This window comes from Python bivittatus, unplaced genomic scaffold (assembly GCF_059951505.1).
Source record: "Python bivittatus isolate LINGU-HERP-01145 unplaced genomic scaffold, Pbiv_v1 ctg000430_np1212, whole genome shotgun sequence".
NCBI classification, from domain to species: Eukaryota; Metazoa; Chordata; class Lepidosauria; order Squamata; family Pythonidae; genus Python; species Python bivittatus.
The window spans coordinates 6,395,872-6,412,031 of record NW_028277071.1 but is presented as its reverse complement, the minus strand read 5'-3'; the positions used below and the strand labels follow the sequence as shown (position 1 = coordinate 6,412,031).

At 39.8% G+C, this 16,160-nt stretch overlaps 1 protein-coding gene across 1 annotated transcript; it reads right to left on the bottom strand.

Moving 5' to 3' along the window:
• Positions 1-7,068: 7,068 nt before the first annotated feature.
• Positions 7,069-13,860, bottom strand: LOC148215347 (vomeronasal type-2 receptor 26-like). Its single transcript, XM_088144235.1, has 5 exons — positions 13,564-13,860; positions 11,960-12,820; positions 11,115-11,342; positions 9,249-9,375; positions 7,069-8,271 (listed from the first exon to the last, which is right to left on the bottom strand). The coding sequence occupies exons 1-5, from the start codon at positions 13,858-13,860 to the stop codon at positions 7,370-7,372; spliced, it is 2,415 nt and encodes an 804-aa protein (XP_088000361.1). The 3' UTR covers positions 7,069-7,369.
• Positions 13,861-16,160: the final 2,300 nt, after the last annotated feature.

The following is a 16,160-nucleotide window of genomic DNA, read 5'->3' as shown; positions in this document are numbered from 1 at the left end:
GCAGAATGGAAATGGAGAATTCAATGGACCCACTTGAACTGAGCTGTGATACAACCATTCTTGCGATGGGTCGGAAAGAAAGATGAGCATTGGGTGTGCTCTTACATCAATTCTGTAAGAGTTTCTAGTGAAAAGGCACTTTCAGACTGCCACATAGAACTCAGGGCAGATAAAGCATTATGAGTAGATGCCATTTTTCTATTTCCTGGGTCATCTAGTGGTTTCTGATCCTTTTGTCGTAGTCCAACACTGCCACGTCTGCACCCACCAAGGGGTAAGTGCAGCATCTGAACCTGCATTGTCTACCTTTCATGCATAGTCTGTCACTTTGCTCTGAAGATGAAGTGCCCGTAGTCCAAAGAGCAAAAGTATACTTACAGTCCTATTAGGAAGGAATCTGGAAGGTTTGTGAAAGCATACAAGGGCAAATCAGGAAATCGTCCTGAAACGAATCCCCCAAGGAACACATCTTCTCCAGAGTTAAAAAAAAATTTTGGAGCACTAAATAGCTGACTGCACATGTCTTTCCAAGTCCCATTGACAGAATGAGAAAGAAAGAGGAATAAGAAATTTATTTTGAGTACCAGCAGACCTAAACCAGAAGCGTCTCTGTTCAACCGCATGATCAACATAAAAAGATCTGTATTCACTAGAATATATTCTTTGAAAAACTAATGAAATTCTCCATACAACAGGATGAAAAAGGTATTGAAAAAAATCTGAGGGTGTCTTTAATGCTGACATTTAAAAATGGAAAAACTCCCAGTGATGGCTCTTTCACCCCTGCAGGTGTCTTCTAAAGTCTCAGTGGCAGAAGGTGAATGTAACATGGAGTATGAAAGCAGCTGTCGTTTATGGGGTGGGTGGTGATTTACTGACTTGTTTTTTTTAAGAAGGCTTCATGTAGCTTAGTGACCTCCCAAGAAATAGGATTCAAACATAGTGATTCTGATAATTATAGGAGAAAGAAAACTTTCATCAGTCTTCCAGTCCCTGTAGAACTAGAGAAAGGATGATTTGGATCCCTCCATAGTCAACGTCTGGTTGGAAGCAGCTTTGTTGAGAGTATACTGCATTATAGATTAAAGTTCCACCTTTCCCCTGTGGGATTACAACCATTTTCCTGAATGAAATCAAAGCTGCCTTGGGAGTGATTTAGTTGTGAGGTATGAAGATGATGAGGACTTTGCCCTGAATAATCTGGGCACTTTTTCCAGATCAACATGAAGCCTTTGAGTTTCTTGAACATCTTCTAGTCCTCCGTCAGTTGAATCATACTTTCTTTTTAGTGGCTGGAGAGATTCGTTCTTTTAATTTTGGGGAGGGACTTTCCTGAAGAAAACTTTGGTTTATGAATTTTTGCAAGAAAAACTCCCACCATTTCCTTATCAGCTATGATCTCCTCCCTAGAACCCTATTCTATTCCAATCTTCAGATAGATAAGAAGAAATGAGGGCTTTTTTTAGTTCCAACTAAGTCTTTCCATTCTACCAAATCTAAGGAGAGGTTTTCAACACCCTTCACCAAAGTTCCTTTTCAAAAAGTGCTTGAAATTATCTTGACTATTTTTCAAGTACCATATTCAGATAAGATGATGTCATATCTGGAGCTGATTTAGCTCTTTTTTATAAGCATGTGCGTAGACTCTTCTTAAACTTCCAAATATGCCTACTAGCTGAAAGAAATAGGGGACTCTTTTGTTCTGTTTTGTTTTTTGTGAAATCCAGGCTCAGATTACCCAGGTCAGCAGGGAAATTAATCTTGTTGTCTATTTCCTTCTTTTCAATAATGCATCGTGGTTATTCTTTTTTATATTTCTTTGTATTTTTGTTTTGGTCTGATTAGAAACAGCATGAAATATTAAACAGAAAATTAAATAAGTAGCATATGAAAGAATTGGTCATATGAGACACAACTTGCTTTCTGACCATTGTTTCTGTCTCCATGAATATGTAAACCACTTCTTTTTAATTGAATTAGAAACAGGAACTCCTCAGTTGGAAAACGATAGATCCCAACGATCACATAGCACGTTCATTTTCCTTACAAGATATTTCCTGGCATTTCTTGGCCGTGTAACACGTGGCAGAAAGATTATGTCCAATAAGCCGACAGTAGGCGCCAGGATGGGGGAGATCTCCACAGCCACCATGGGCTTCTGCTTAGTGCTCAGTAAGCTGGGGAATGTAAACCCAGTCATTGCACAAGATCAGTATGATGAAAACAATCAGCTTAGCTTCATTTAAACTTTCTGGGAATTTCCAGGCAAAGAAAATCACAATGAAACTGAAGATGGCAATACCTCACCTAACCCAGGTCAGCAGAAAATGAGACATCCAGACTTTTCAAATTTTGCAATATGATCTGCACCATCTGGAAAAGCATGTCAAATTCTTGCAAAGAGTGAATGAATAGAAAGCAATGCCAGGGGGGCGTATAGTGTTGATATAAAGTAGGCTTAGTTATATTTCCCAATTGTTTCCCTTATTCCCTATCTAGTATTATTTTGTTTCCTTTTTCCATTTTGCAAAACATCATGGAGCCCCAAAAGAATAGTTGGAGATGTATTTCAATACATAGATGAAACATACCTAATCCATATGTACCCCTGCTGCTATATCCACTCTAAAGCCAAGTATCCAGATGAGTTCTGCTCTGCAAGAGTTCACTGATTTTATAGTTTGGTTCATGATTGAAATGCATGTTTCTTCTGTAGCTGGGGAACATATATTTTTCCATCAATTGCCCTTTGAGCGAGCTAGCTAGCTAGCTATCTTTCAAAATGAATTGATATTTTAAAAAATGCAGAGGTGACAGATCTTTCTGTCACCGATCGTCTGGATTTGCAGCACATCTCAGACTTGGATTAAGTGAAATTGGGTAGAGTCCACTTCAGCATGATCTTCAGTTAAGATGTTGTATGGCCCAGACCATCATGACAATCTGATGGAAAAATATATTGTTTTAGCAGGCTATGTCTCTGGACTTTATTTCTATTTATTATAGTAGCAAAGTACACTTCGTTATGATAATCACTGGCATGTATACAGGTTATACTGAATATATTTTAATATCAACACCTCATATATCCTTGTAGAGTTAGGCATGACATGCAACAAATGGCAAAACTTGCTTGTGTTTAGTAAATCAAGGAATCTGGCTTGACTTAGGGTTCTAGGGTCCTCAGTGCCCCCTGTGTAGGAAACACTTCCAACTGATTTCCTAGGAGACTAGACACTCTTCTGAGGGCTTTACTGCTGAATTTAGGAGTTTATGGATTACAGGAAGCCACCATCATTGTGTCTGTTGAAGTTTAATAAGCTTTACATGCAGTAACAGATTTACATACTATGCAAAAACATGGAGAAGAAATTGGCCACCTTAACATGGATAATAGAATTGCTCTAGATTACTTCCTCACTTCACAAAGGGGTCGATGTAAATCAATAAATTCCTCCTTCTGTTTACAGACTAATCAACATAATTGCAGAGAAACTGATATAGCTCTGATTCACAAGCAGCTGCAATTTTTTAGACTCCATGCAGAATGCTAAAGTCATAGAGGGTAATTTGGAGCATAAGCTATCATCATACATCCCCAACTTTGCCTCTGTCTGGAGGTGGGTTAAATATATCCTAGCTTTGGGACTGTGAAAACTGAAAGTAAGGTCAATTGAGTACCTTATCAAAGCATTCCAGGAGAAAAGGTGCTGGGTAATTCCATTGCCCCTTTTATCTTTCTCTTATCTATCTGTTGCAAATGCTATTGACAATATCTATATACTGTGAAGAGTGGGCTCGCTCAGGGGTCTCTCCTGCAGTCTGCTGGCAGGAAGCCCAGGGCCTCACTGTAAGTATTTTCCCCTCAAGTGTAACTTGGTTGTTTCTATCTCCAAATGCTTTGGTTTTCCTTTTAGGTGAGTGTTTTTCTCACAATAGAATATAGACCTGTCTCTTGCTTTTCCATTAACATCAAGCAATTCCTTTAATTCTTCCAGGAGTTTTGATTCCTTGCATTTAATGCCACGAAGGGGTGTTTTAAAGTACTTTGAGCTTTAGGTTTTTTGTGTTTCATGTTTTGTCTCCCCATTACGGTATATATTTCTATTACAATTCATTTGACATATAGATTTAATTGTGTGTGTGTGTGTGTGTGTGTGTGTGTGTGTTTCACTTTATGGTGCCTGGAGGACAATTAGATATACAGTGAATCACATACTTTAGGAACAGACAAACAAGAAATGTCACAGTTAGCATTGTCAAAGAATCCTTCTTCATCTGCTGATAAACGATCCAATCCAAATAAGAGAACAGGTTTTTCAGCTCAGAATATAAAAATCTTCAGAGCATCTATCAATCTATCTATCCATTCACTCTACACTGTTGAAGGATCCATGCATAGATTTATCTATCTTATCTCTCTATCCATCCTTTCACTACATGGCCACATTTTTCACTCATACCAAGTTCAGAACAGCTGATAGGAAACATAAGATGAAAGAGAAGCTATTACTAACCAATTAAAGCTAAGATATTTGTTAACCTAACTTGAAAATTAAGCAGGCTGAAGTAGAAGTCCTTCACTCCTTTTCATCACCTTATTCAGCAATGGTACCTTGACACTGAAGAATCCTTCTCTATCCCTTTGAAGTCAAAAGACAACAATTTTAATCCTTCCCTTCTTTGAACAGGAGGGATAACTCCTCTCACATAAATAAGTGCCATGTTCCACAAAGGGCAAAAGGGAGAACTATTGCACAAAATAAATAATGCACACAATTTTGACCTCAGGAATGAAAAAAAAAGAAAAGCCATTGGCTATCTCTTCACTGAGCTGCACTAAAAGGTGCCTGACCTACAGTCGAGTGCTAAGGATTTGTACTCCCACCTTTGTATTCAGTAGTAGAGCAAGCTAAGGCAGGAGTGTGGGGAGATGTTGTGGTTGTGAGCAAGCTTGATGTGAGTTTATACTTAGCAAACTCTGTATTAATTTAATTGTTCAATTAATTTTGTTTAATTAAGATCATTTGAGTCATTTATCTCCCTTTGGACCTGTTTGCTATTCCTCCAACTTCCTAGCATCCTGAATTTTTTTATAAGGATTTCTATTGCTTTTCCTCCCTTCACCTAAGCCATGTAGACTAAGTACGAAGTACAAAAGTTTCATGGGTGACCATGTGGAGGGGGGGGGGGAGCGGAGCACAAGAAAATCCAGGTAGTTTTCTTGACTGGGTGATCCTCTTTCAATGTTCTTAACCCTACTTACATATTCATGCACAGAAGATTACCAATAATTCAACTACAGTGAAGTTTGTTCTCAGGATGGAACATTATTTTCATTAATCACCGAGTTGCTATATAGGTGAAATTCAAAAAATTAGAATATTGTGCAAATGTTCATTTATGTCAGTAAGGCAACTCAAAAGGTGAAACCAATATATGAGATAGACGCATTACATGCAAAGCAAGGTTTGTCAAGCCTTACTTTGGTATAATTGTGATGATTATGGCGTACAGCTTATGAAAACCCCAAATTCACAATCTCAGAAAATTAGAATATTACATGACATCAATAACACAAGGATTGGAAATAGAGCAATATCGGACCTCTGCAAAGTATAAGCATGCATATGTACTCAGTACTTGGTTTGGGCCCCTTTTGCAGCAATGACTGCCGCAATGCGGCGTGGCATGGATGCTATCAGCCTGTGGCACTGCTGAGGTGTTATGGAAGACCAGGATGCTTCAATAGTGGCCTTCAGCTCCGTTGCATTGTTCGGTCTCATCTCCCTCATCTTTCTCTTGGCAATACCCATAGATTCTCTGTCGGGTTCAGGTCAAGCGGGTTTGCTGGCCAATCAAGCACAGTAATCCCATGGTCACTGAACCAGGTTTTGGTACTTTTGGCAGTGTGGGCAGGTGCCATGTCCTGCTGGAAAATGAAGTCAGCATCCCCGTAAAGCTCGTCTGCGGAAGGAAGCATGAAGTGCTCCAAAATCTCCTGGTAGACGGCTGCGTTGACCCTGGACTTAATGAAGCACAGTGGACCAACACCAGCAGATGACATTGCTCCCCAAATCAACACAGACTGTGGAGACTTCACACTGGACTTCAAGCATCGTGCATTGTGTGCCTCTCCATTCTTCCTCCAGACTCTGGGTCCTTGGTTCCCAAATGAGATGCAAACGTTGCTCTCATCAGAAAAGAGGACTTTGGACCACTGGGCAACAGACCAGTTCTTTTTTTCTGTAGCCCAGGTAAGACGCTTCTGACATTGTTCATTGTTCATTGTTCAGGAGCGGCTTGACAAGAGGAATACAACATTTGAAGCCCATGTCCAGGTTCCGTCTCTGTGTGGTAGCTCTTGATGCACTAACTCCAGCCTCAGTCCACTCCTTGTGAAAGTCCCCAACACTTTTGAATGGCCTTTTCCTGACAATCCTCTCCAGGCTGCGGTCATCCCTCCTGCTTGTGACCTTTTTCTACCACACTTTTCCTTTCCACATAACCTTCTATTGATGTGCTTTGATACAGCACTTTGGGAACATCCAACTTCTTTTGCAATAACCTTTTGGGGCTTTCCCTCCTTATGGAGGGTGTCAATGATGGTTTTCTGCACAACTGTCAGGTCAGCAATCTTTCCCATGCTTGTGATTCCTACTGAACCAGCCTGAGAGACCATTTAAAGGCTCAGGAACCCTTTGCAGGTGTTATGGATTCATTAGCTGATTAGATTCTAGACACTTTGAGCCTAGAATATTGAACCTTTTCACACTATTCTAGTTTTCTGAGATTGTGAATTTGGGGTTTTCATAAGCTGTACGCCATAATCATCACAATTATACCAAAGTAAGGCTTGACATATCTCGCTTTGTATGTAATGCGCCTATCTCATATATTGGTTTCACCTTTGGAGTTGCCTTACTGACATAAATGAACATTTGCACGATATTCTAATTTTTCGAGTTTCACCTGTATTTATATTAAAAGTTCGGAAGGTAGAGACCACACAATGGCCAGCCTACCTGAAGACTTTAAAATGACATTCCATAGCTTGTGGTTTCCCATATTATGAAAGACAGATATATTAGTTCTATATGTATTAGCCTTACAAGGTAGTTCATGACTTTTTCTTCATGTCCAATGTGCTAAAAAAATCCAGTGCAACTCCAGAACTCCAACAGAGCCAGGACTGCATAATCCTTCTATGTTACCAAAAACAAAAAAACAAAAAAATTAGATTAATTATCAAGCCTTACTATTAATCAATATTCTAATCAAACCATACAATTTACTAAAACATTAATAAGAGAGAAAAGTGCTCATCAGGAAATGGTAAAGAAGCGACATTTCAATTTCAATCAGACTGTTACAATACCCTCCTCGTCAGATGTTCTTTCATGTTCAGATGCGGCTTCAAGACAATGATGTAGCACTTGGGGAGAAAGATGCAGCCCAAGAGGCCAGCAGTAGAGGCCAGGATGGAGAAGATCTCCACAGCCACCATGTATTTCCCCTTCGTGCTCAGATAGGTGGGGATGAAGGACACCCAAACACTGCAAAACACAAGCATGCTGAAGGTGATCAGCTTGGCTTCATTGAATGTGTCAGGCAGCTTCCTAGCAAAGAAAGCCACAGTGAAACTGATGCTGGCCAGAAACCCCAAGTAGCCCAGGACAATGTAGAACATCGTATCTGAGCCTTCGTGACATTGCACAATGATCTCATAAGTCTGGGAATGCATGTCTAATTCTGGGAAGGGAGGAGAGGTGGCCAGCCACACTGCACACAAGCCAATTTGAATGAAAGTACAGAAGACAATGACAAATCCTGCCAGTCTTTTCCCTACCCACTTCCTCATCTGGTTTCCTGGCTTGGTGGCCAGAAAGGCCAGAACTACCGTGATGGTTTTGGCCAAGATGCAGGAAACACAGATGGAGAAAATGATGCCAAACGTAGTTTGTCGAAGAAAGCAGGTCACAACTCCAGGCCAACCAACAAACAGAAAGGAGCAGAGAAAGCAAAGCAGGAGAGAGGAAAGCAGGGCACAAGTGATATTCCTGTTGTTGGCTTTGACAATGGGGGTGTCCCAGTGCAGAATAAGAATGATTGCCACAATAATGGTGGTCAGTGAAAGGAAAACAACAAAGCAAGTCAGAATGACTCCTAAGGGTTCCCTGAAGGACAAGTAGCTGAACATTTTGGGGATGCATTGATTGTTTTCGCCATTAGAATAGTGATCTTCTGGGCATCTCTGACATTGATCTGCATCTGAAATAAATGAATAAGGCCCTGTAATTTCCAAATACATACAAAGAATTCCAATTCACATACTCTTTACAAAAATTCTTTTCTATTTAACAGCACGGGATTCTGTGCTATAGTAAATAGGTAAATCTTCAGCTCTGTTTTCATAACATTTTCTGGATTTATTCATCTTTTCACCTTCCCCTAGAGAACAAAGAACTGAATTTCACAAATTATTGAAGGAGATAATGTAACAAATGTGCAAATTTAATTTCTTTTAAAAGGATACTACCACTCCCCCCACACACACACACTTTAATCTGAATTTATATGAGTAAATTCAACCATTTAGAATGCTATACCTTTTCGTAGCCAGGGTTGAGAATACCATATTCATCCCCTAGCATGTCAATATATTTCCCTAGGTTAGCAAGTAAATGAAAACCTCTTTTGCTTAATGCAGATAATATGGGTACCTTTTCCCTGAGACAAGTTGATTTTCAACACAGTTTATGAACCTCAGATGCCTATTTATAGGGAACAAAATAATAATGATTAGGAATGGTATTTCAGTCTTCTATTACCTTGAAGGAGGAAGGAAAAAAATTCCTCTAGAGCACAAAACAGTAACAAAAGAAAATAAAGTAATTCACATTGGCAGCCACCATGGAAATAGTTAGATGGAGGTTATGTAGAGGGGGGAAGCTTTAAAGTCGTGAATGTTCCATTCTAGAAAATGGATACATAATTTTCTACTCCAGAATTCCAACTTTTGTTTTGAACTTCAGGATTCTATTTTGCTATGTTTTCCCCTTTTCACCTTATGCCATGTAACATCTTGTTCTTTTACAAAGAAATTTGGTCTATGACTAAATAAAATCTGATACTTTATACACTGAACCTTGAGTTCATATATTGGATGGAAGCTCTAGAATCTGGAATTCACCATTCTACAGCTCCAATTTTTATGTTGATTCTAAATGTTAATTTCTTCTACTTGCCCATCTGGACAGAGGTCGTTCCATCAGGACATTTCCTGCAACTGTAGCAGCACGCGTGTTTCCCCTGCTGAACAATCCTGCTGTACCCATGTTGGCAGCTCTCAACACATCTGGCACGGGGAGGTACCTAGAAAGAAGCATAAGAAAGGGTAAGGGTTAGGCTTCATGCAGTCTTTAGAACTGGAGAGGAGAGGAGCTGATTAAATGATTATAATGTATAACATGTGCTTGCCTCAAAATGTCCCAACATTAAAATGGCCCTTTCAAGTTCTCCTTCTTTCTCCCTTTCTCACTCACAGGGCTCCTAACAGACCAAGGAAAGGTTTTAATTTCCGACTATCTCTTAAACACTCTAAAACACTCCAGTGGTTTCAGTTTCTTCACATGGAATATTAGCACTGGGGCTATTTGTTTATGGTTTGGGTACCATAAACATAAATGTAAAGCATTCCTACACATACTGATGAATTGCACAGAAATGTGTCCAAAGAAGAATACTCAGTGGGAGCCTTTCTTTCTTTCTTTCTTTCTTTCTTTCTTTCTTTCTTTCTTTCTTTCTTTCTTTCTTTCTTTCTTTCTTTCTTTTTTCCTTCCTCCCTTCCTTCCTTCCTTCCTTCCTTTCCCCTTCCCCTTCCCCTTCCCCTTCCCCTTCCCCTTCCCCTTCCCTTCCCTTCTTTCTTTCTTTCTTTCTTTCTTTCTTTCTTTCTTTCTTTCTTTCTTTTTCTTTTTCCTTCCTTCCTTCCTTCCTTCCTTCCTTTCCCCTTCCCTTCCCTTCCCCTTCCCTTCCCTTCCCCTTCCCCTTCCCCTTCCCTTCCCCTTCCCTTCCCTTTCTTTTCTTTCTGTTCTTTCTTTCTTTCTTTCTTCCTTCCTTCCCTCCTTCCTTCCTTCCTTCCTTCCTTCCTTCCTTCCTTCCTTTCCCCCCTTCCCCTTCCCCTTCCCCTTCCCCTTCCCCTTCCCCTTCCTTCCTTCCCCTTCTTTCTTTTCTTTCTTTCTTTCTTTCTTTCTTTCTTTCTTTCTTTCTTTCTTTCTTTCCTTCCTTCCTTCCTTCCTTCCTTCCTTCCTTCCTTCCTTCCTTCCTTCCTTCCCTTCCCCTTCCCCTTCCCTTCCCTTCCCCTTCCCTTCCCTTCCCTTCCCCTCTTTCTTTCTTTCTTTCTTTCTTTCTTTCTTTCTTTCTTTCTTTCTTTCTTTCTTTCTTTCTTTCTTTCTTTCTTGTCATGATTTCCTACCCATACAATTTTGGATCCATTTCTTCTTAGGATATTCTCATACAAAAATGTGCCCAGCTTTAGAATGAAATGAAATGAAATACAATGAAACATTTGTAGAAAATGTTTCTAGAAAATGTTGCAATGTGTGCTTCTTTTAGGGAAATGGAGAGCAAGAAAAATCTCAGTAAATTTTCAATGGAAACTTTTGCTTTTGTTTCTGGTCATAGCTGACATTAAGTATTCTTTTCTTTTTACATGGGTGATGACTCTTTTGAAGAATAATAGAAAAAGGTCTCTTCTCAGCTCACGCTTCTTAACTATGTAATAGAAATGTCCAAATAAGGTTTCTTTGATTTTTTTAAATTTTGATTCTTTACTTCGAATCTATTTTACTTTAAACATATATGAACGAAACATGGGCAGCTTGACCAAAAAAAAAAAAATTAAATCAAATATCTTTATAGATTTTTGCTTTATTCTTGTGTCAAATCTCTTCAAAAACTGCAAGTAGGAAAAATACATCTTCTAATATTAATCAGAATCAGTGGTTGAATTATTTTTGAGAAGAGAAACCCAAACATTCAGGAAGCCTGTGGATGATCAAGTGTCCAGACTAACACATCTTCTGGGCACAACTGCACACCACCTGAAGACATACCTGCCGAAACTCGTGATTCCACACAATGGCACTTTCCCTGATGGTGAACTTCTTCTCCTCAAGAGCTTTGGGGTCCATCCTCCCAATCCGCACTCTCTGGAAGGATTGATTGTGGAACGTGACCAAGTTGAAGATGTCATATCCGGAGTCAAAGTCCCCCTTTTCATCAAAGAAGATTTCATCTCCCACAGTGTTGTTAAAACGCACACGTCTCAGAAAGTAGTGAAGCTGGATTCGAGGGGGGGCAACCGTTAAGGAAGGTAAATCAGACACAAGATCAGATAACAAGAAATGGAACAAAATAATCTCACTACTTTCTAGTCAATGATGTATCAAAATTAATGTAAAATACAGTGGTTAAAGATTTATGAGTACATCAAAAAAAGGGAAAACCATTTAATTCTACTGGCACTTTCTCAGAATTTCCATTAGGTCAAAGGGAATGAAATAGGGGGAGATGTGAACTTTGACAATGTTAGGAACACTTGACCATTGAGTGCATGCCTATAAAGTTTTCAGTGATATATTCCCCTTCATTCCTCACAACACAAATACATTTTCTTCATCCTGGGGGTAAAAGCTAGTAATTTAGGATTCATTCTAAAACAGCTGTTTAGTGAATTTATTTCCAATTTCCTCCATTAGCATTGGTGTCTCTTATGGATGCCTGAGAAATTCTGCATGCCTGATTTCATCATCCATTTAAAATCTGAGATTTGGGTAACCCATGGAGGTCTGATTCTAGGCCTTCCTGAGAATTAAGGGACAGATGTGGTTTTTTGGGTGTTATATCATGTCAGAGCTCTGCAATGGCAAATCAAGGCCTGGCTGTTGGGGACATGTACCTGCCAAGGTTCAACTTCCCAGGAATTATGTTTCCTTGGAATCCTTAGGGATACCCGCTTTGCTCCTTCTGAATGCAAAGAGTGCAAAGCATGTGCCACAGAATAAACCCCATTGAAGATATTGTAGCTCTCGCCAGACATTTCCATTTCAAAAACAGTGCTGGGGAGTCTCCCTAGTTCTTCCTTCCCAGTGCAGTTCTTTTCTCCTCCTAAATGCAGACCATGCTCGGGGAAGGAACAGAGAAATGCAGCACCCCAGAAATTATAAATAAAAGGAAAGGAATGAGTGAAAGGATTTATGCTCTCAAGAAACCTCTGAAATCTTGGCACAGTATTTGTATGGAGTGAAAAGAATAATGTGCCATTGAAACTTTGCAATGCAAATTTAAGCCAGGAAAATACAGCTGTGAAGTCCCACTGAGCGGTTATGATCCAGACTCGATGATTCAAGGGATTCTTAGTTAGAAATTCAAACCTATAAAGAATGAGCTTCAGACCCTCCATAGACTGGAAATCTCCATGAACAAGGAACACATCGATTTTGAGCACTGAGATAGCACTGCCTATCTTTCCCAGCCTTTTAATAAAGGATTGTTTATTTCCTGTGTAAGTTTTCATTATTGGGATGGTTTGCAGGAAAGCTAGGCAGATGTCATTCTGAAAGAGCTTTGGCTGGAGATTTCGAAGAAAGATTTCCCCGCTTTCAACCTCTGGTACTAAGAGGCCAATCCAGTTCCATCCAAAATGCTTCAGTAAATGAACAATCCCCTCATACTGTAAGTTTTCACTGGGAACCATGTGGAAGAAGGAAGGGAATCGAGTTTTGTCACTTAGGACAGGATTGAAAGAGCCATAACTGAGCTACGGTTCAAACACATAGTGAAGCAAACAGAAAAAGAAGCATTAAAATTGAGACATGCACCTTTTGTCTTGAAGAAGAAATTGCCTTTCAGTGTGTACATGAATTCTGCATGCTACTTAGGTTGAAGAGTATGAATACATAAGGAAGAATCGCATAAATTACTGAAATGGAAAGCCTCCGGATTCAAATTTCTGACATTTCTCACATTGTTGAACATAAGTTCCTTTTATCTCTCATCGTTAGAGATCTTGGAGAAACCTAATGGGAGCTAAAATCAAGAATCAGGTGGAGCTCCACATGTTCACCATACCAATTTCAACAAATGTTACAACTCAACATTACCTTAATAATGACGTAAGACTTTTTCCCACTGCTGTTAGATTAGGCCCACTTTAATGTGACACCATTTCTCTTTCCGAGAAAACACCTCTACTTAGAACAAAAAGTTTTCCATGTATCTCCAAATACAGTATTTGGTATATTGAAGAATTCCTTGGGGAGATTCATGATATAAGACTCCATGTTTTCAATTTCCCTCTGACATCCAGTATTTTATTCAACATACTTTTGTGATTATTACAGTATTTTATATTAGCCCTGCCAAATTTTCTGCTCACAACTATTTCACATTTTTTCCTTTTCAACTTTGCTGAGTAATATCTTCATACAACTCTGAATGAAGATCAAGGAAATGCTTCCTAATTTCTCAGAGCTTCAATAGATTTCAGTGAAATGCACACACCTGGGCAATCTTGTAAGCATTCAAAATGTGGGCCATCTGGATGGAGTTTGGGGAGGTGAGGCCACCAATGATAGCCAGGAGCTTCCTCTTGCTCCCTCTGACACAGTTGTAGTTGATGGGATTCCCTTGTCGCTGAAAGAGAAGATCTTGCATGTTCTTAGTAGCAATCCTTGCATTAAAATTATTCTCGTAGACTTCCAATCCTAAGGTGGTGTTGGGTAACAGCTTGATGTTGCTCTTGATGTCATGTATGGCAAAAAGCATGGAAAGAACATGTTGGTAGTTTTTGGGGATCATGCTGAAATGGGAAATGTATGTTAATGGAGATCATTATATTAGGAAGAAATAACAAGGCAACAAACTGGAAACTTTATAAGCAGTTTCATAATTTCTGCAAAGGTGACTTCCAATTCATTTCCCCTGCCATGGATAGTTAATCCCAACACTGCAATATTTTATCTTCAGGAAAGAACAGAGTATTAAAATTGGAACTAAGAACCAAAATCAATATATTTTAACCCTGAGGTTGGAAGTAAATTTTTGCCCATCTTCTTCTTTCTAGTTCCTTCTTTCATCTCTTACTACCAGATAATAACAAATCTGCCTCCCACTCACAATATATAATAAAATCTCCCCATGTTTCCATTTGCAGAATGGAAATGGAGAATTCAACGGACCGACTTGAACTGAGCTTTTTGATACATCCATTTTTGCAATGGGTGGGAAAGAAAGATTAGCATTGGGTGTGCTCTTACATCAATTCTGTAAGAGTTTCTAGTGAAAAGGCAATTTCAAAGTACGAGATAGAACTCAGGGCAGGTAAAACATTATGAGTATATGCCATTTTTCTATTTCCTGGGTCATCTAGTGATTTCTGATCCTTCTGTTGTATTCCAACACTGCCAATTCTACCCCCACCAAGGGGTAAGTGCAGCATCTGATCCTGTGTTGTCTACCTTTCACACTTAGTCTGTCACTTTGCTCTGAAGATGAAGTGCCCATAGTCCAAAGAGGAAAAGTATACTTACACTCCCATTAGGAAGAAATCTGGAGGGTTTGTGAAAGTGTACAAGGGCAAATCAGGAAATCTTTCTGAAACGAATCCCCCAAGGAGAACATCTTCTCCGGAATTGTAATTTTTTTCTGTAGGACTAAATGGCGGACTGCACATGTCTTTCCAACTCCCACTGATAGAATCAGAAAGGAAGGGGAATAGGAAATTTATTTTGAGTACCAGCAGACTTAAACCAGAAGCGCACCTGTTCAACTGCATGATCAACATAAAAACATCTGTGCTCACTAGAAGTAATATTTTCTTGACAAAAACTAAGGAAATTCTTCATACAACAGGATGAAGGAGGTTTTGAAAAAAATCTGAGGGTGTATTTTATGCTGATGTTTAAAGATTTAAAAACTCCCAGTGATGGCTCTTTCACCCCTGCAGGTGCCTTCTAAAGTCTCAGTGGCAGAAGGTGAATGTAACATGGAGTATAAAAGCAGGTGTTGTTTATGGGGTGGGTGTTGCTTTACTGACTTGTTTTGTTAAGAAGTCTTTATGTAGTTTAGATGTTTTTTAAGAAGCCTTTATGTGGCTTAGATACTTCCAAAGAAATAGGATTCAAACATAGTGATTCTGATAATTATAGGACAAAGAATAACGTTCATCAAACTCTTCCAGTCCCTGTAGAATTAGAGAAAGGATGTTTTGGATCCCTCATAGACAATGTCACGTTGGAAGCAAAACTGTTCAGATTATACTGTACTATCCATTAAAGTTCCACCTTTCCCCTTTGGGATTACAACAAATCGTACTTTCTTTTTAGTGGTTGGAGAGATTCGTTCTTTTAAAGTTTGGGGAGTGAGTTTTCCTGAAAAAAACTTTGGTTTATGAATTATGAAACTCCCACCATTTCTTTATCAGCTATGATCTCCTCCCTAGAGCCCTATTCTATTCCAATCTTCAGATAAATAAGAAGAAATGAGGGCTTTTTTTAGTTCCAACTAAGTCTTTCCATTCTGCCAAAACTAAGGAGAGGTTTTTAACATCCTTCACCAAAATTCCTTGTTAAACAGTGTTTGAAATTATGTTGACTATTTTTCAAGCACCGTACTTCAGCTGCTGCTGCTGAATGACAGGTCGGTTGACAACAAGGCCCCCCTCGTATGTCACTTGATCACCAAGGAGGGGGAAGACCTGGCATGCATTACTGAGACCTGGCTGGGGCCTGGACAGGGTGTCCCTCTTGGAAATGTGCCCAGCTGGGTTCACGGAATGGCACCAGCTGAGATGCCAGGGCAGGGGAGGAGGGGTGACTGACATCATCCAAGAGACACTGGTGTCCTTCAGGGGCATTGCTCCACAAGTCTCCAGCTGTGAGACGCTGTTTCTTAGGTTGGGTTCCCACAAACAGTTGGGAGTGCTGCTATTGTACCAGCCTCCCTGCTGCGTGGCAACCTCCCTACCTGAGCTGCTGGAGGCCATCTCGGGGCTGGTGGTGGAGTTTCCCAGGCCTATGGTTCTGGGGGACTTCAACTTACCGTCCCTGGGACAGACCTTGGAGGCGGCTCAGGAGTTCATGGCTACTGTGGCAGCCATG